The 19668-nt window shown below is 39.7% G+C and overlaps 1 protein-coding gene and 1 long non-coding RNA gene across 2 annotated transcripts in view; one reads left to right on the plus strand and one right to left on the minus strand.

The window, feature by feature from the left end:
- COBLL1 (cordon-bleu WH2 repeat protein like 1) overlaps nucleotides 1-16343 on the minus strand; it is a 105899-nt gene extending 89556 nt beyond the window's left edge. Inside the window, exon 1 of the mRNA XM_088146666.1 lies at nucleotides 15927-16343. Coding sequence (XP_088002792.1) covers nucleotides 15927-15973 — 47 coding nt within the window. The 5' untranslated portion in view covers nucleotides 15974-16343. The remainder of the gene's footprint in view (nucleotides 1-15926) is intronic.
- A 68-nt stretch (nucleotides 16344-16411) lies between these two features.
- The window catches only part of LOC148215097 (uncharacterized), a 62558-nt gene continuing 59301 nt past the window's right edge, over nucleotides 16412-19668 (plus strand). Inside the window, exon 1 of the long non-coding RNA XR_015797253.1 lies at nucleotides 16412-19501. This is a non-coding gene — a long non-coding RNA (uncharacterized LOC148215097). The remainder of the gene's footprint in view (nucleotides 19502-19668) is intronic.

The following is a 19668-nucleotide window of genomic DNA, read 5'->3' on the forward strand; positions in this document are numbered from 1 at the left end:
ATAAAGTAGAGTGATATTTTCAAGCACATCATCAGTTGAGTGTCTTGGACATATGAGATTACCTACAGGAAAATGCAATTTCTTCTACCCTGTTAACATACCTGATTTATTTTCATTAAACTGCTTTCATAGAAATAGCTAAAAAACAGCACCTTACCAAAAATCTATATGAACACACTGTTATGCAAATGAAATTGATTAACTGAGAAGAGCTCACAATAGTACAAGGATCAGTGAACCTGGTGGATTCTCCCCATCACCTTCACCTGCTGATTTGGTAAGGGAGTAATATAGAGATAATGGGGGAGAGGGAAAATGTGTAGTCTTTTTCCTCAACCTTTTCTTTCCTTCCTTCACATCTCTAGCCTGGAGCTCACAGCTCTTGAATTATCTTCAGGATAATTACAAATGCTTACTAGTTAGGTGCAAACATAATGCTGATTTTCTGGCTCTATCTGTACTTGATCAATAAGGATTCCCAACTCCAAATTATTTAATAATTATAACAAGATTGTTCCTATTTTAAACTACTCTGGAACCAGAAAATGTGCCTGTAAAAAAGATGTCTAAACTGCATTTGAGTTCCAAGAATTCACAATCTTTCCACACCAAAGTCTGAATTATGCATCTCAGAATTATTGAATTATAGATCCTAAGCATCAGGATCAAAAGATGGGTGGATTCTGGTGGATCACAGAATTCTGTGTTATATGCTAGATCCAGCAAGACTGACATTTGTTCTCTCTACCCTAGAGGCAGAAAAGAAATGGGTTATCTGCTTCATAAGATAGTCCCTTTGCATGATGAGATCAGATATCAAGTGTATTGACAAAAATAAACTGTAGTGCATCTATTTTGCCCTATATGAAGTCAACCCCCTTTTCTAAACTGTATTCTGAAGGAAAAATATAAATTCAATCCATCACACTGCCAAAAGCACTTTTCTAATATAGGAACAAAAGATCAACTTGATTATATTTCATTCTACATACATACTATAGGATACATCTATTTGGTTTCTAATACATTTTTATGAAAGTCTTCTCCTGAGCATTTCTTATTTTGTGTGTTTGGGTTATACCAGGACTAGGCAAGAGAGGATTTTGAAGCTGCTATTCTAAATGAAAGCTGTTGTCATGGTTAACTGGTACAATGACAGGAGAATTCAAGCAGTACATATTATAAATACTGATGGGAGCCTTACTCTTAAAGCAAGGCAACACACTCAGTCTTTTATAGTGAATAATATTCAGTGATTTATGTAATGCAAGCCACATTCCAAAGCGCACAATGTTTTGATAAACCACCAGGCAGCGTCAGATTAGATGTATTTTATTTTATTATTCTGTACATATTTTATTAGAATGCATAAGCTAGCATTAAGAATTGTTGCTTTTCATGAATGTTCCTAACAATGAATTTAAGAGATTTTTTTCCTGTATTTTTCACAAAACCTGGGAAGTTAGGCTTGTTTCACACATCTTTATGCAATTAAAAGCATAATGGCTACAGCTCCCCCAACAAGTGTTTTTATTTGCCAGCATGTCATATCTACTGCTCTGTTTTACGAACTTTATGCATACTATGGTTCATATAAATCATGACCTGTGCTCCAACACTGCAGAAAACTTAAAGAGTTGTCAGTTGTAGCAAGAAAATCTCCCTTGGGATATTGGTTATTTAGATAAAGTCTCCTTCTAATCAAGTTTGACTCCTAATGATTTTATGAACATGTCTGTCTATGTACTTCTCCCGGCAAGAATACAGAACTATTTTGTCACTGCTTTGGTGGGATGATTTATTCAACTTACTAGCCCTCAGGGTTGCTAGTGGCCTCCCATCCAACTAGTGACCAGAACAAACTTGCTTAGCTTTTTAAGATCATCCATGTCAGCTAGATGCTGCCACCTATTGTAAGAAGTTGACTACATACTATTGTATAAAGTGTAAATTGTATTTTTCAAAGCCTAGTTGGGCAAAGACATCATTATTTATGTTTAACTCTCTGGTTAATGTTAAAATTCACTTTTATGCAAAATGTAATAGCCCTGTTTTAAATACTGTGTCACTTTGGCCCCTCTGTCATCTGAACAGGTTGCTTCAATTGGCCCCATCAACTACTTAGCTTCCTGAAAGTTTCAACTAGCTAATGCAGAAGTGGGCTCCCTTTTCAGACTCAACAGCCCGAGATATTCTCTCTCTAGAGCTAATATTTCATTCAACCTGGTGCAGGGGAAGGAGACTTAAGAAGCAGATTCACTTGTGTTCTGGAAAAATCACAGTGAACACCTGAGTAAGATTTGAGTATTTTCTGCTCTCTTGTTATTACCAATGCATTTTAAGATGCAGCAGTTGTAAAAAAAAAAAAAAAATGAACTTGGTCACATAAATATATTAACAAAATGGGACTGGATTTTAAAAGTAACAGTGCTCAGGATCCTAATTTAATTAAGAGAATGTTAAATCGTTTGCTTAGAGCAGAAGTTCTCTAATCACTGGAATTTTAAGAAATGTCAAAGCATGATTACTCTTAGACTAACACAGAACAAGCATTGTTCATATTGTTCTGGAACTGTTCAAAGAAACCTTTAAACTATGACTGAGACACATTTCCCATACTAACATGAAGTAATTATATTCTGGCATTACAATGGCAAACATTATTTGCTGTCTCATTTTATCTATCAAATCATTTTCCAAACATCATCATAACTACCAACTATTAGTCATACATACAAGCTAATAGTCATTATATTGCAATGTTTATTAGGTGGGTTTTTTTCAGGGCCTATTGGAAAATTATTAAAAAATCACTTTGAAAATGCTCTAGTAATTAGGAAGTAACTTTCTCTGTGGTTAGTCTTATTTATCTTTTTTATAATTATGCTTGAGGTATTGGACTAGATTATCCAATAATGCTATATTCATGTATTCCAAATTGTTTGGAATAACTACTGAGGAGTAATAAATCTCTGTATTTAATAAAGAGGGACCCAGTTTGGTGTAGTGGTTAAGGTACCAGGCTAGAAACCAGAAGACCATGAGTTCTAGTCCTACCTTAGGCACAAAGCCAGCTTGGTGACCTTGGGCCAGGCCCTCTCAGCCCTAGGAAGCAGGAAATGGCAGACCACTTCCAAAATCTTGCCAAGAAAACTGCAGGGACATGTCCAGCCAGTCACCAGGAGTCAACACTGACTTGAAGGCACCAAAATATTTTTTTAAATAGCTGAAGACTTTTTCTGGATTGTTATTGATATAAGCCTGGGCTCATCATTGCAGCTCTGCCCTGTTCCAGGTGAGTCTCAGAACCTCATTACTCCCTATTGCTAGCTGCCAGCTGAATGTCAAGAGTGGGTTTCCAAGCACATGGCCTGAAGGTAACATAGAAAGAAGCAGGAAAAGATTAAAGTGGGTTTTTTTTCATAATGGTAATTATAATATTTGTTAAAAGAAATGCATACCTATAACTTTATGAATGCCGGGAACTGATTTTCAGCCTTTTCAAGTGGGCCTTGGGGTTCCAAAGTCCCAGAACTTCTGATCTAAACAGCCTGAAAGCCTAATATCTAGGAAAGTAATACAATTGATAACACTGACTTTGAGTGTGCCATCCGCAGAATGGAAGATTAGGATGACAAACTGCAAGTACAAGCGCCACACTGCTTGTAATGCAGGGCTCCATTTAAAAGTCTTTTTCCTGATTTCACCCTCTTCCAAATTCTGCTCAGAAAAGCCATACATACCTTATCATTATTTACTATTTAGTGCATCTTTAATTATGCTTACTGGAGAGAAATAAGATAGTGCTTAGCAATCTTTCGAAAGTCTTAAGAATGTGCTAAAGAGAGTGAAATGTGTCCTTGAGAATTTTGCTTATCCTCAACTAAGTCAACAAAACAAAGTTTTCATCATATTCAGTCGCTGACATTCACATTCCTGCACATTCCTGAGGCAACACTTCTCAAACAAATGGCAGTTCTTCCCTTAATCTGTGAAGACATTTATACTGCTGACAGAGAAAAAAAAAGCATATAGTAATTTTTTTTATAAAAACGTGTGGTATGTACAATATATAATGGTTCTTTTATGCATAGCATACAATTACTTATTCTAAATATTTTGTAGGCATGCTTCAATCTAAGTTTTTTACCGTTTTTAAAAATCCAGGCATACTCATACCTCCAAGCTACAGATATATGGAACAGATGTCCAAAATCATGCCAGATTTCAACACATGCACAAGGAATATCACCAGATTATCTTTCATGTGAAAGATTTGACACCAATAGTGATATTGGTTCTTAAACAGCATACATCAAACTTCAGAAGCTCTGAGACCCAGCTGAAAACAATTATTCTTCTCCAGGTGTCTACTATTTCCTGTTGTACAGTGACAGAGGATCTCTCTCTTTTATATTGGGATGGGAATCCTAAAACTCTAGAGCAATTCATTATGTTTGGACTTTGCTTTGTCAAATATTGCTTTGACACCATATGAATAATATGAATATTATTGAATATTAATTAATATTAATAATATTTGTTAACCTGCATGGCACAACAGCAACATCTAAATGAAGAAAGAATACTTCAAGACCTGTCAATAAAACCTGATGTGCAATTTGTTAAGTACTACAAAGAGAAACAGAATAGCTATAGTGAATATAAGTATGTGTGAAAGGGGACAATAATGTAACTAGGAATTAATTATACATCCATTGGATCTCACTGAATCCATCCTATTGCAGAAAGCTCACTTTCAAAATTATTTTGTAGATTATTTTATATTGTTTCAAAAAATGGTAGGACCTGACTAGCTTTACCAGTATTTGGAACTTAAGTAGGGTGGGATGTGACTGGTATTTGGATGACAGACTTCCAGGGAATACCAAGGCTGGACAAGAAAAAAAAATCATGGTAGAAGTCAATGGCAAACCATGTCCATACTGTTGCCAAGAAAACTGCATACTCAAGGAAGCTTTTACCTTTCTTATATAGCATTAATTCCCTTACCGTGAGCATGTGTATAAGTGTTCCTTTTCTTAATGACACTGCTTTGCTTTAATTTTTAAAAGTTCTTTAACGTTTTTCTAATGTTTTTTACGTTACTACAAAAAGCTTTAAGTTTAAAAACAGTTCTTTACAGTACTGTTTTTCTAATTATGTTCATACTTAAAAGCAATTCACCAAGTATTAAAATACCAACACACTAAGGATTAAAATAATTTTTCAAATATAAAAGGCCTAATCATGAACTGTTTGAATTCCAAGGAAGAACATTTTAATACAGGTAGTCTTTGCTTACCAACTGTTCATTCAGCAACCATTTGAAGTTATGACGGTGCTGAAAAAGGTTTACAACTGGTCCTCAAACTTGCAGCTGTTGCAGCATCCCCATAGTCATGTGATCACAATTCAGGTGCTTGGCAACTGGCACATGTTTATGATGGTCACAGCGACCTATAATCATGCGATTGCCATTTGCAACCTTCACAGCAGGCTTCCGACAAGCAAATCAATGGGGAAGCTGGCAGGAAATCATGGTCATGTGACATTGCACTTAACAATCACAGTGATTCGCTTAACAACTGCAGCCAGAACTGATGTCGTAAATTGGGCCCAGTCATGTAATCTATCACTTTATGACTGTGTCACTTAGTTTTGGTGACTTCATGGACACATCCCTGTAGTTTTCCTGATAACTATACAGAAATAGTTTGCCATTTCCTTATTCTAAGATCTTTTTTTGATTTCTCAGTTTAACATATAGCCTTGGTTTCTCTTTGGTGGCCTCTCATCAAAATACTACCTATGACCTGATCTTACTCAAAAATATCAGTGAGTACAGGTAGTCCTTAGTTAATGATGGCAATTGGGATTGGACTTCCATTGCTAAGCAACATGGTCATAAAGCACGATGTCACATGACCATGCTGCTCATTGACAGAAATTTGAGCATTTCCGGTTGCCATCATTAAGCAAATCATTGTAGGTTGTTAAGCGACAATGTCATGTGGTCACTATTTGAGACCTCCTGCCGGCTTCCCTGTTGACTTTGCTTGTAGAAAGCTGGCAAAGAAGGTTGCAAATGGTGAACATGCGACCATGGGAAAGCTGCGACTGACGTAAATATGAGGACCAGTCGTAACTACCACTTAGCACCGTTGTAAATTTGACCTGTATCAGCTTTGTGCTGCCATCTAACTGGCCACACTATAATATTAGAGTGTGTGTGTATGTGCATGTATATATATATATACATATATGGTTGTATGTATATTGTGTGTATAGGTGTATATACACATATGTATATATACACACACAAAATTTTTGGGTGCCGTAGATTCAAGTCCCTGCAGCTTTCTTGGAAACATTTTTGGGGAATGGTTCGCCATTGCCTCTTCCCTAGGGCTAAGAGAGAGTGACTGACCCAAGGTCACCCAACTGGCTTTTATGCCTAAAGCAGACTCACAGCCTCCCATTTTCTATCCTGATGCCTTTAACCACTACACCAAATTACTTCTCATATACAAGATACTATTTAAAAAATCTTCAAATCTATAATCTTTAAGATATACTTATCCATAACCTCTATCATTTGTTTCAAATTATTTATTTATGTATTTAAAAGTCTTAGAAGGCTGCCCATCTTATGGGCTATAATTCTGGACAGTTTACAAAACAGCAGTAAAGGTTATAAGAACAGAATATTTAACTCAGGGAAAACTTTGAATTACCCATTCTTCTCTGCACATATCCACATGTTTATTATTCCCAACATATTTATGTTGTTGTTACATTCCACAGCCTGCTATAACTCCCTTGATCTACCTCTAACAACATTCTCCAGTCATGAAACTCTACATCAACAGCCCTAATGACATTTCAAGCATGGAATGATGGCTTATGGCAAGTATTTCTAGGAATCAGACCAATTCTCATAAATAGGATTAGAAGCACTACAATACTGTATTGCTTTACAGGAGTATTTGGTGCTAGCTTATTTATTTTATTTATTTAGTCACACCTATAACCCACCTCAGTTACAGTCACAACTCTAGGCACCTTACAAAATGTAAAATATTAAAATAACAATAAAGGAGAATTACTAGAAGCACATCAGGGAAACAACAAAAGCAATTATAATACCATAGAAGACATACATCAGAGAACAGGATCAGAAACCAGGGCCTACTGCAAGGTTTTCAAGGCTTTGCAGAAACAATACAGTGTCAGGATGACACAGACTTCCAGCTGCAGCCACAGAGAAGGCCCATCTCTGAGATCTTGCAAAATGACGTTGCTTTACCAATAGGCCACTGAGCAACCCAATCCTGCCAGATGTTACTGGACTTGCAGAAACAACAGCAGAGAGACAATTTACTAAATATATGGACTTTAAACCATGTAGGAGAGTCAGTTTGGTGTAGTGGTTACGGTACCAAGCTAGAAGCCAGGAGACTCTAAGTTCTAGTCCCACCTTAGGCCCAAAGCCAGCTGGGTAACTTTGGGCCAGTCCCTCTCTCTCAGCCCCAGGAAGAAGGCAAGGGCAAACCACTTCCAAAAATCTTGCCAAGAAAAGTGCAGGGACTAGTCCAGGTAGTTGCCATGCATCAACACTGACTCAAAGGCAGGGAAGGGAAGGGAAGGGAAGGGAAGGGAAGGGAAGGGAAGGGAAGGGAAGGGAAGGGAAGGGAAGGGAAGGGAAGGGAAGGGAAGGGAAGGGAAGGGAAGGGAAGGGGAAGCCATGTAGGGTTTTATAGATAACAGCCAGCACCTTGAATTGTAGCCAGAAGCCAACTAGTATCCAGAAGCCAGTGCAGCCAGTGAAACTCATAAAGTAGTGGTGTTACATAGGTGAAATGAGATACACACATAACTACTCATGCCACTACATTCTGGATGAAAGCAAAGACCTTAAGTTAGATCTCAACAATACTGACTGACACCAACCAGAGAAAGCAGTAAAACTACTGCAGTGCAGTGCTCCCAATCTTGGGATTAGTCTAGAAGCTGAGCAGTACTATCAGAACCACCTCCTCCATAGTTATCATGCAGTCATCAGCAGAAACTGCAGCAGTCCTGGATTCTGAAATGGCCCATTTGGAATAATTAGATTTCTAGAAAAACATTGTTCTAAGAAATGTGCACATAGTGTAGATTTAGTTTTAATTTAATTTTAACAAGCAACTATGGATAATAATTTTTAAGGAGCCATGAAATAGTTTAAGAAACCAAAATTAGTTATTTTTAAAATTTGTATACAAACCTTGAAAACCAACTTTTACCAACTCAGATTATGTGGTGATTGTACAGACAGTCCCCTACTTATGAACAGGTTACATTCCAAGAGGCTGTTCATAAGTCCGTTTTGTTTGTAAGTTCAACTAAGCAAAAAGTTAAAAGTTAAAAGTCAAAAAAAAGAGGAGGCAGGAGGCAGGGCAGCAGTGTGGGAAGAGGAGCCCTATCTTCTGCTGCCAGTGTGTTACCAGGTGAGGCAGGAGACGGGGTGGTAGCGGAGGAGAGGGGAGCAAGGGCCAAGCCGATGAGGCGTGGCACACACTGTGGCCAGGAGAGGCAGGAGAGACAGTGGTAGCGCCGTGGGCGAAGGACAAGCCAGTGGGGCGTGGCGGGCAAGACAGGAGACCTCCGCCCCCTCTTCCCTGTCCTCTGCCATGGCCCCCTCTCCTGCCTCACCTGGCAACGGACCAAAGGGAATGCAGGAGAAGGCGGGAAAGGGTTACTTTGCAGTGCGCTGCAAACTAATCCTTTCCCACCTTCCCGTTCCAACTTCCAGCCTATCTTCCGGGTCCATCCTGTTCATATCAGTGAAAGTTCGCGACATGAAAGTTTGCAAGTAGGGAACTGTCTGTTTTCAGTGTTTTCAGTTAAGACGTGTTTTAATTTGCATTCCTTTATTCCTCAGCCCTTTAACTGGACCATTTTTCTTCCTGAATAGTCTCAAAGCTGTTTAAAGACAAAAGTCCTAGTACATGGTTAATTACAGAAGGGATCTACGCACCAGCCAAATAAGTCTGCTTATTACTATGTTTCTGCTTTTTTTACTATATTACTATATGTATATAGTATATATAAAGTATATATAAAGTATATATATATAAAGTATAAATATATAGTATATATTTACTATATATATATATATATATCTTACATATGTAGCCAAACAGAATGAAATTCCAACATGTTTCTAAGCTTTTTTTAAAAAATGTTTTTTTAACAAGTAATTGGTGTCTATAACCTGTCCATATGCCATATACATATATATATATATATATGTACATATATATATATATATGTTTCTGCATTCCTTTCTATAAGTACTTCAACTACTACAGCTTGATCTTCCTTTCCTTCACAAAATTTCTAAGAACATTGTTCTTTTTTCCCACATGACAAACTTCTAAGGTGGTTGGGATAAGAAAGAATAAAGTCAAACTATAAGCTTAATAACTTACTAAGGATTTTGACTCAGGGTTCTACTCTGACATTTTCACAATTACACTGCCTCTTAGGCAGGGAAAAACCTCTGAACATCTGAATTTAAACAGAAAAGACATTAAAAACATTTTCATAACATACATCTATATGGCATATGGACAGGCCACAACTCAAGGAAATTTGAAAACTGTTCTAAACTCTTTAGCTGGATTACCTTTTATGATCATGGTTATAGACACCAATTACTTGTTAAAAAAAAACATTTTTTAAAAAAAGCTTAGAAACATGTTGGAATTTCATTCTGTTTGGCTACATATGTTAAGATTACTCTAAAGCAGCTTTCAACAGACTCATGTCTTCCAGGTGTGTTGTTTTGTAATTTATTCAGTCTGTTCTGGCTTTCTGCCTAGAGGGCACTCACATCATTAGAACAAATGCTACCATAATTCCCAGCCACCATGGTTTGTGCCCATGCAATCTGGGCATTCTGGGAGTAGTCCAAATACTTCTGCAAAGCATCAGCTAATTTAGGATTTTTCATATTGTATTGATGGAATTCCTTGAAAGACTCAGGGCAAAAACAAAAGTTCATTCAAACACTGCCAGTTTTCTATCACTAGAGCTTTGCCTCCTAATCGTAACCTGTTTTAAACTAAACAAATTTGACAAAATTTGAAAAACCGTGCTCCAATTACTATTTTTTATTTTAAAAAAAGGCTATAATTAAAAACCTCACACTTTAAATTGACATGACTCTGACATTCTCTGACAAATTACATGATTCTCATATGAAACCATCTGGGCTTTAACTTGTGCCTTCTTTCTATCCTATCACCACTGGAACCACGTTTGGCAAGAGGGCAAGACAGGGCCTTGTCAGTGACTGGCCCCAGACTGTGTTATCCCCTGCCAAACAAGGCCAGGCTAGTTTTATCTTTGTTGTCCTTCCACCAACAAGCATAGCTGCTCTTGTTCAGATAAGCTTTCAGTCTCTTAAGTTGTGAAAATAAATTCTAATTAGTAGCTACTGTTTATGGCTTTACTGATGTGCTTTTGTTCATTTTTAAATGATGACATGTGCAAATATAAACTTAATACTGCTTCATGATGGGATGTATGAACCATTAGCAAACAATCAAATCACCAACAGACCAGTAAATTAGATGGAAATTGCACTGTTGTAATGGTACCAGAGTCCCAAATCTGGCATGTTTCCTCCTTCCTCAACAGCATCCTATAAGTTAATTTTTTAAACAGTAGCTGATGCTCATTTAACCATGTAACACAACTTCACCACACACCAACTTTCTTTCACCTGACCATCTCTCTGTAACCAAAAGTAAAGAAATGAAATGAACCACACCAGACAGTGACACTGTCGTGCATTAGGGTTCACTTTACAAGACAACAGGGTAGTCAGAAAAGGAGCAGATAAAGAGCTGTTCCTTTTCTTGAAATCCTGTGGTCTCCATAATTGCTAATTCTAGCTCCAGTAGATGCTTACAATCACTGTGTCTGCATTTAAATGTAATTTATTATTAAAATAACCCAAGGATACAGTTAAGAGTAGAGGTTCTGCTAAGATTGCTTTACAACAATAATATCCTATGCAATTAAAAAAATTACAAAATATATTTGAAGAACAAAAAATTTAAAATCATCAGTTTAAAAACAATCTGTACATCAGAACACAGATGGAACTTCACTATGTTTTTCAGACATCCATTCAGAGGAAATTGCTATTACAAACACTGTCCTTTTTTGTGATTACACAATTTTTCCAATAACCTCATTCAGTGACAGAGGCGTGGGAATCTTGTGCTACAGTAAACCATTTCAAGAGAACACATTTACTAGTTAAATTCTTATAACCAAAATATTTTTTGAAAAACAAACTGGACACCAATTTAGAATAAACTGGGGTTAATATAAATACGAGTAGACAGACACACTTTTTGGAAAACATATATTTGCTTAATTATGTCTTTTGAAGATACTGCTGAGTCACTTGATCTAACAGGTCAACGTGTCCCCCTTTTCTATATGCACATTTTTATAGTAGCTATGACAGCTACAAACAAACAGCACTCAACCAGAGCAATACTAAACTGAAATATTTCTTTCAACATTTTATTTGAAAAGAATTAAGGGAACCATCTTCATTCTTAAAAGCTATTCAGTACATTCGGTGAGAGTCTTCTGATTTTTTTTCAGTGCAGACCTCCTTAAAGAAACAGCCCTAAAAGCTTATTTAGGAGACAGATGTGCAGTATTCAGACTCACAACAGGTAAAGTGAGTATGCTCACTGTACCTGTTCATGATTCCTTAAAGAAGCCATATACTTTTCCAGGCTCCCAAGACAGCTGCAGGGTTCCAGGAAAATACATGTTTGAGTCAAGGAGGTAAAATACTACCGTACATGCATACAAAACTACTCACACTTTTTCCTACCCCCATACACAGAGCTGGGAGTCACTGGCATGGCACAAGGGTTAATTTTGCAGGCTAGATGTACAATCATTACTTCTAAGCATCCTTTTCTGAATTCCTATCCTTTACTCAATGGGTTTCCTACCTATGAAACTTTTATATAATTCAGACCACTGGTCCAGCTAGCTCATTCTTCCTAAAATGCAAGAAATGTGACTGTCACCTGCTAAGCCAAACACAACTATACTTTAGTTTCATCCAAAATATACCTGTGGCTATCTAGGATATAAATGTTTTAAATAAACAAATAATCTAATGAATAACAAAGAAAGGTTACTTGTCTTGCAACTGGCTTTTCTTCCATAATCCAATCTCTTATCAAAAATCAAGGATTTGATCCTTCAGCATTCCCAATCAAGATAAACAAATGGAGGAAGAGGCATAAACTACACAGAAAAAATAGAGGCGTCCATATGTCTGAATTTAAGTTCAAAGCAGTGGCAGCAACTTAAATTCATTAAATAATAAATAAACCATGTGTATGTTTTATTCATTAGGGCTATGCAATGTTTCAGAATATACAGGAATGTGAAGCATACAGCATCTGCTTGCTACTCTTTAAAGCAGAGGCACCTTTTTCCTGGGTTCATGAACTATCTACTTTAAAGAGTTGCAGATAGATGCTACATTTACCACCCTGTATGCTTTGAAGTACTTTTTTGGAGCTGTTCAAAAGCACTCCCCCCTGCCCCATGCTTTGCAATCCCACCAAATGATTTACACAGGCCTAATTTATACTTTCATTTATGGAGATCAGGGTGGCTTTAGGTATGATTCACAGGTGGCCTATTTTCCAAGTACTTGCAGGGCCAGATTCCCTTTCCCAGATTCCAGCTTTAGCTTCCTTGGACAAAAGAACATACCTTCAGGTCACTTAGCGGCCCTGACCCTGAAACCATATAACATGCTTTCTGTATTAGTATCATACTGAATTTAATCATTATTGTTAAAAACCAGGCAGCATTTAGAATCTAATTTTTCTTTTCCCATTAGTTTGTAATTTTATTTATTTATTTATTCAAATTTATACGCCACCCATCTCGCTGTGTGACTCTTACAGAACATGGACAATAAAATAAAAAGATAATTCATTCCCCCTCCCCCCATTTTAGCTTCTTTCTGTCTTACATGCATTACTAATATTTTTCTGAAATACTTCAGAAATTCAGATAATCCAGGCTACTGAGAAAGATTTCTTCTGCATAATGAGACTTTTAAAATAGGTTTGGTGTCCAACAGATTTCCTGCTTATTAATATGAATGAACAGGTTCTGGCCTGTTGCTTAAAAAAATAAATTCATACCATAATCTACAGGAAAATGAAGTCTGTAAGTACAATTTCTTTTGTGCTATTGGCTACACTGCATACAAGCACCATACAAAAGACCAGTATACTGGCAGAACAGTGTACTCTCTCACACATGCCTTTGTTGTTTAAGCCACTTTGTACAGGATAATGAGGAATACACTGTGTACACAGAAGGGGAACTACTTAGCTTGACTTCCCAAGGTCTTGGGCTCACAACTATGTGCACCAGGAACAATACTGGTTTGTTACACCGTATTTTCAGACTGACTGGCTGTCATGTGCCGAACTACCTGTTCTTTATTTTGTGTACACAAACATAAAGTACAATTGGTGCAACTGTTAACTCTTCATATATAATCTCTGAGGATGTAAAAGAGAGAGAAAACACAAGCCTTCCCCAGTTTGTTACAGCATCTCCCCTACCCCCAAAATCCAGGGCCAATCAGTTACATTCCAATCCTACATAATACAAACAAGCCCACACAGACACTTGCTGTGAAGAAATGGCCACTTCTTTGAAGACATTTCCAGCACCTGTCCCTGCATAAAGAGAGGCTTAGGGACAGATCACCGACTTCTCATTGGATCTGGAAGTACTCAGAAGTAACAAAACATCTCACTGCTTTCTGGAATTCAAACCTTCTGCTCCTGAAATCCCTAATACTTTTCAGTAGATTTCAAAAGCAGCACCTGGAAGCAGAAACAGCTAATGTGGATTCCCAAAGTGGTCACTGCTCTTATAAGGAGGTTTCTGTACTGCTGTCAGCTACTTTAAAGCTATCACTCTATGCAATTTGAGCAGGAGAATACCTCTGAGTAAACATGAACAGGATTTTGCTTATGGCATTTGTACTTAAGTGCAACAAGCAAGCACTCGCCCTCTAAATAAGTTAGACATTCGTAATATTACAACTTGATAGGTGTTCTCAACATGAAATACCTAATAGCAGCATCACATATACATTCCAAAAATACTTATGATATTTGCACAACCACTTGCTTTGCAGTACTTGTCTTTGTAACTGATGGGAGAATGAAAGTGACAGACATATGTCCCCATTAAAAAAGATAGTATGTTGGAGTACTAAAAAACTCAACCAAATCAGAAATTGCAATGAAAAAAATATTGGACTCATGCAAAGGAGTAACAACTAAATATTTACTATGCACAACATGAACATTAAATTATTTTAGTTAAATTATGGTTGCTAGGCAGTTTATAATAGTTGCATTACAATATTATTCTAAGACATTCGCCTCCACCACCGTACTCCTAGATGTCCACTTTTTTTCCTGGAAGATTTAAGGGCATGTGAGGTGACAGTTTGAGATGAAATTCGCATGATATGAAATTTCTCTCCTTTAAAATAATGGTTGGGTTTAAACTCTCCAATGAATCAAAAGTCATGTTTACACTTCCTTGTTATGCAGCATTTTAGTTTTCCATAGTTCCCCCCAAAAAGAAACAAGGAAGATAAAGTTCAGAAACGTAATACTCCTGTGCACTGCTTTGCACTAAGTTATTTGCATAACAAGCCAAAATTTTTTGTTTAAGATTATAATTAGCCCACCTGTTTCCTCCATTAATATGCAATACATTTTCCTGCTCAGAGACTGCAGGAGAGAATTCCTAGTCACTCCAACATATCACATTAATTCCACATAACTACTCAAGTCTGTTTTCAGTACAGGCAAGGAAGGAGCAGGAACTATCTTTCAACACTTAAAAAGTCCAACAATAACCTTTTTATCAAGTCGAGCTGACGTGCCCTTTGCAGAGCTAAGATGTATTGTTTTACCGAAGCCAACAGGAATGCTTTGTAAGGTGAATTATTCCATCAGCACAGCATACCCACATTCCTCTGCCAAGTGTTACTAGCTTATCTTTGCTTTTAAATTGAGCTTCTCCTCTTCCTTCTACTTAAAAAAAAAAAAAATTACTCCCTCCCTTTTTTTTTCCAAAAAAGAGGAGAAACGCAGCACTGGGAGAGATTTCAGAGCATTCAGTCATTCTTCTTCCCAGTTTCCACAATCCAACTGAATTTACAACCAAGTTTCGGGGCTTTATATTTTGTACTTTTCAAGTAAGGTGCACAGTACAACTGTATGCATGTTTACCCAGAAGTGATCCGAGCTCCAAGGAGCTTCACCGCCAGCCACAAGCAAGTTTGCACAGCAACCTCCCCCAGTCTGGCTCCCCTGTCCTAGCTGCGCTGGACTAACAACTCGCACCGTCCCTCGCCACACTGCCTGCGTGTGTGTTTTAAGTTGCATTCCAGTAAGGTTCTCCTCAGCGTGTTTACTCGGATACTCCACCCCCCCCCCGCCAAAGTTCAGCCAGACTTGCCATTCCCAGTCAAAACACCGCCAACAAAGGCAGACAGGCCGCTCCTCGCCCCCCGCAGGACAGCTGGTCGCCGTCTCCATCAGGTCAATCATCCCCAGAGCTGCCCTGAGCGAAGCGCCGACCTTTTAGCCAGGTAATTTTTTTCCTTTCTTCAAGAAGAAAAGGAAGAAAGGAAGGGGGCACCGAGAGGTGGAGGAACAGGCGGGCCGTTTACCAAGCTGGACCAAGCTTGTTGAATTTCGCGGATCTGCTAAACGGGGCGCCACGCTCGCCTTTTGAAACTACCTCGCCGAAAAGGAGGAACGAGAGCGGGAGCTTACCCAGGGAGAGGCACGTTGCTCGGAGCCGTGCAGGTCTGACTGTCCATTTCTCTTTAAGACGACCGTAAGCTCCAGGTGGCAGTCCGGCGGCGGGCGGAATGCAAACTCTGCCTACTCCCAGCGGGGCGCGAAGGAAACCGCCTGGGTCCCAGCTCCCGGGCGGCCGCCTGCCCGCTCGCTCGCCTGCCTCACCTGTCTGGAGCCCCTGGTGGCGGCCGAAAGCTTAGACTGTGCCGCTGCTGCCGCTGCTGCCGCTGCCGGGCTCCCGCCACCTCGGCGTCCCTGGAAGGAGACTCCGCATTCTCCTTCCTTCGCTCCCCGAAGCTGCGGGGCGCTTCTTAGCCCCGGCTGCCCAGCTGGCACGCCCGTACACACGCCCCCACCCCAGACGCCCTCTCCTTCCCGGAGCTCAGCGGGAGCCGGGCACGGCGCGCCACAGGGATGGGAGGCTGCTTTGAAACCACACCTTGGAAAACTTCGCCGGGAAGGGAGGCGGGGAGAGAAAAAAGAAAAATAATCCTGGCAGCGCGGAGCTTTCCCGGCTGCAAACGCCAGAGGGAAACCGAGCTTCCCTGCAGAGCGAGAGCAGCGCTCCTGTTGGCGCGCCGCCCGCCTCTTCTTTCAGGGCTTGTGTGCGGGGACGGCGGGAGTAATGGCTCGGCGGCTCCTTCCCCGTTTCCCTCCCAGCGAGCTGCCCGCCTTCCTCGAGCCGGCTTTCGCCTGGCAGCAAAGTGCTGGAGCAGCTGTTTCCGCGAGGGGCTAGAAGCTGCAGCTGCCCCTTCCCGCCGCGGGGTGTGAGTGCGAGCCGGACTGACTGAGGAAGGCCTTACAGGTGGGGAGGAGAGGCCGGAATCGCTTCGGGCATCGGAAGGGGTTAATCCTGCTCCGTTGCGTCCGGCCCATTCCAAATCCGCCTCAGCGCGCAGGGACTGGTGTTTACCTCCCTCTCCTGCTCTTTCCCTCTACCGTCTGGGGGAAAGCGGCCTGTAGTCGTCGGAAGTGGATGCCGTAGTGAGTACAGACCGGTGTGAAGGTGCCGCAGCGTGCTTTCCGCTGTTTTGGCGGCAACGAAGATACCCCCTGTGCAAATCGGCTGTTTTTGCTGCAAATCGCAGCTCTTTTCTCTAGTACCCGGTTCCCTTGGCTTGGTGGTTTTGTTTGAGAGAACAAAAATCAAGAAGCGGGTTTCCTCTTCTCCCTTCAACCGCCAAAGCGAATCCTGGGGCGTCTAAAAAGTTGGTAGTTCTGTCTTGCTTGACTTTACTTTTTCAGGGTTAGAAAAAACACACATACATCTGAACAGATTCTCTGGAGAAGCAGATCAAGCGCACAGCTTGTAAAGGCAGAGTAAAAATACTAAACATGATTTAAAGGGCCTTGGGCCAGTCACTCACTCTCAGACCACTTCCAAAATCTTGCCAAGAAAACTGCAGGGACTTGTCCAGGCAGTCTCCAGAAGTCAACACTGACTTGAAGGCCCTCCCGCAAAAAAGGGGGGGGCAAAGAACTGGTGATTGTATTTCAATGGGTGTGTAATATGCACACGGAATGTCATGGGGAGAAAATCTCTTAAAGCCTCAATATCTGACCTTTCCCCTGTTATGCCTGATCATGGTCCAAACATACCCTGGCAACAGTTTTTTTTCTCCCATGGCCTCCTGACAGTGCTGTTAGCTCATACCCAGCCCTTGAGACAGGCTTAAGTAATCATCTGTACTTATCCTAAAGTAGTGTTTGGGTACTCATTCTGACCTTCAGAGAGTGCAATGTCTGTGAAGTGTTGTCTGCCATTTCCTTGCCTGCCCTGACAAGAACCACAAACAAGAGAGGCAGAATAAGACCACAGACTTCCTGCTTTCTACCAAGTGACAGATGGATAAAGGGCGCTTCATCTCAGCAGTGAGAAAAGGCTGTCAAGAAGTAGTCCTGTTGACTTCACTGGATTACTCGCGTAAACACAGGAGGATCTGTAAACCAGCATTCCCAGTGGCAAAATATTCTAAAATAGTGAATTGAGTATACATACACAAAATACACAAAAACTGAAAATATTAAAGCACACAGAAGCCTGCCTTGTGCAGGATGTCCCAAGAGATTCTGAAGGTCGCCGAATCAGGCCCACAGCTAGTACATTTTTCAAAACCTTTTTGGTGCCCTTTGCAACTTATTTTTATCATTAATACATGAGCCTCATTCCACCACATCGTTGCTTTTTGTTGAACAAACGAATATGGCTAAACATGATGTTGGATCAGCTTTGCATTTAGTCAGTTGAAATTTGATTAAGCCAGACAAGAGTATAAGACAAAATGGCTAATTGTCTGGGTATTGCCTAACTCCTTAAAAAAAATAAAAACTCAACCTAATCTCACATTAAAAGTTCAGTGCATTACTTTTAGAATAAGTCTTTGTTCAAATTATATTTACAGTATGAATTGCATAATAAAAGGAAACTGGCAAACGATTGTTTTTATGAAGCTTGTTGGTATTTCAGCCTGTTATTTGGTGACAGATGTGTGCATACAGTGGAATTTTCCACTATGCAGGATAAATCAAAATAAGGAAAATCTGTGCATTGTTAAGTGTTCCTTTTTTAAATTGGTTTATTTTCTCTGGAGTTCTCAGCTAAGACGTCATCCCCCTCCCTGGACTGGCTGTGACCCTGCCGGCCTTTAGGAAGGCCCTGAAGACATGGCTCTGCCACTGTGCTTGGGGTCCAGCAAGAGTGGGGAGCTTTTACAGTGGCTTTGTTGAGCTTGACACAAGGATGGACTTTGGCTGCTGACCATGGTTATTTTTTGTTTTCTAAGTGAAAACAAAAAATGTTTTCTGATGTTTTATATGTTTCTATATTGGTTTTTAACTTTTTAATTGGATTGCTGTTTTTAACTGTTGTAAGCCCCCCAGGGTTACTTAGGTGAGATGTGCGGCCCTACAAATCCAATCAATCAATACATTATTCAATATACAGTAAGTGTTCCTTATTTTCTTCTTTCTGACTCACAGGTGCTGGGAAGTTACGTCCTGATCACAAGTTACCTCTTGCCACATTCAGTTGAGCAGTCCCAGTGCCCAGACCATGATGAAAACAAAACCTGAATTTCCATTGGAATTTTGTTTCTTGATGGCATGAAAGGAAAAAGGGTTATACAGTTGGGTTAGGTGAAAAGTCCTGGAAATAACAAATGGGAAGAGTGAGAATGAAAACTAGCTATATTAGTGCTCAGTAGCTGTACTGAAACTGAGTATTTTACATTGAGCAAAAATATATTAAAGTTGCTTATTTGGATTCCTCTTTCAGAGCAAGGTTAAACGGCAAGCCAGACTTAGGGTGGTTGGGAAAATCACTTTTTTTGTCCCAGAGGGAAGAATATTTTAATGAAAATCTCATGGGTATGAAGTTCTTGCTCACCTTAGTGATGAAGTGGCTGAAGAGTATACATGAGTATTCTGTCTTTCATTGTACAGTCTGCTGCAGCTTCCCTAAGCTTTCATGAAATCCCAAGGGAAATCAGGATTCTTTCTTGGGAACTTTTACAGATCAGGAAGCAGGGCCATCCATAGGAGACTGAGAGGTATGTAAGAAGTAAACAACAGAGCATCCCTCACCACCTTACAACAATAAAAGGTCAAAGTCATCTTCCCAAGAAATTCTCAGTCACCCAGAGAATTAAATAGCTTATTGGAAGCCTCTTTGTCATGAAGAACATGATGTTGGCATTGTACAGGTTATTATACAAGT

This window comes from Python bivittatus, unplaced genomic scaffold (assembly GCF_059951505.1).
Source record: "Python bivittatus isolate LINGU-HERP-01145 unplaced genomic scaffold, Pbiv_v1 ctg000480_np1212, whole genome shotgun sequence".
NCBI lineage: Eukaryota > Metazoa > Chordata > Lepidosauria > Squamata > Pythonidae > Python > Python bivittatus.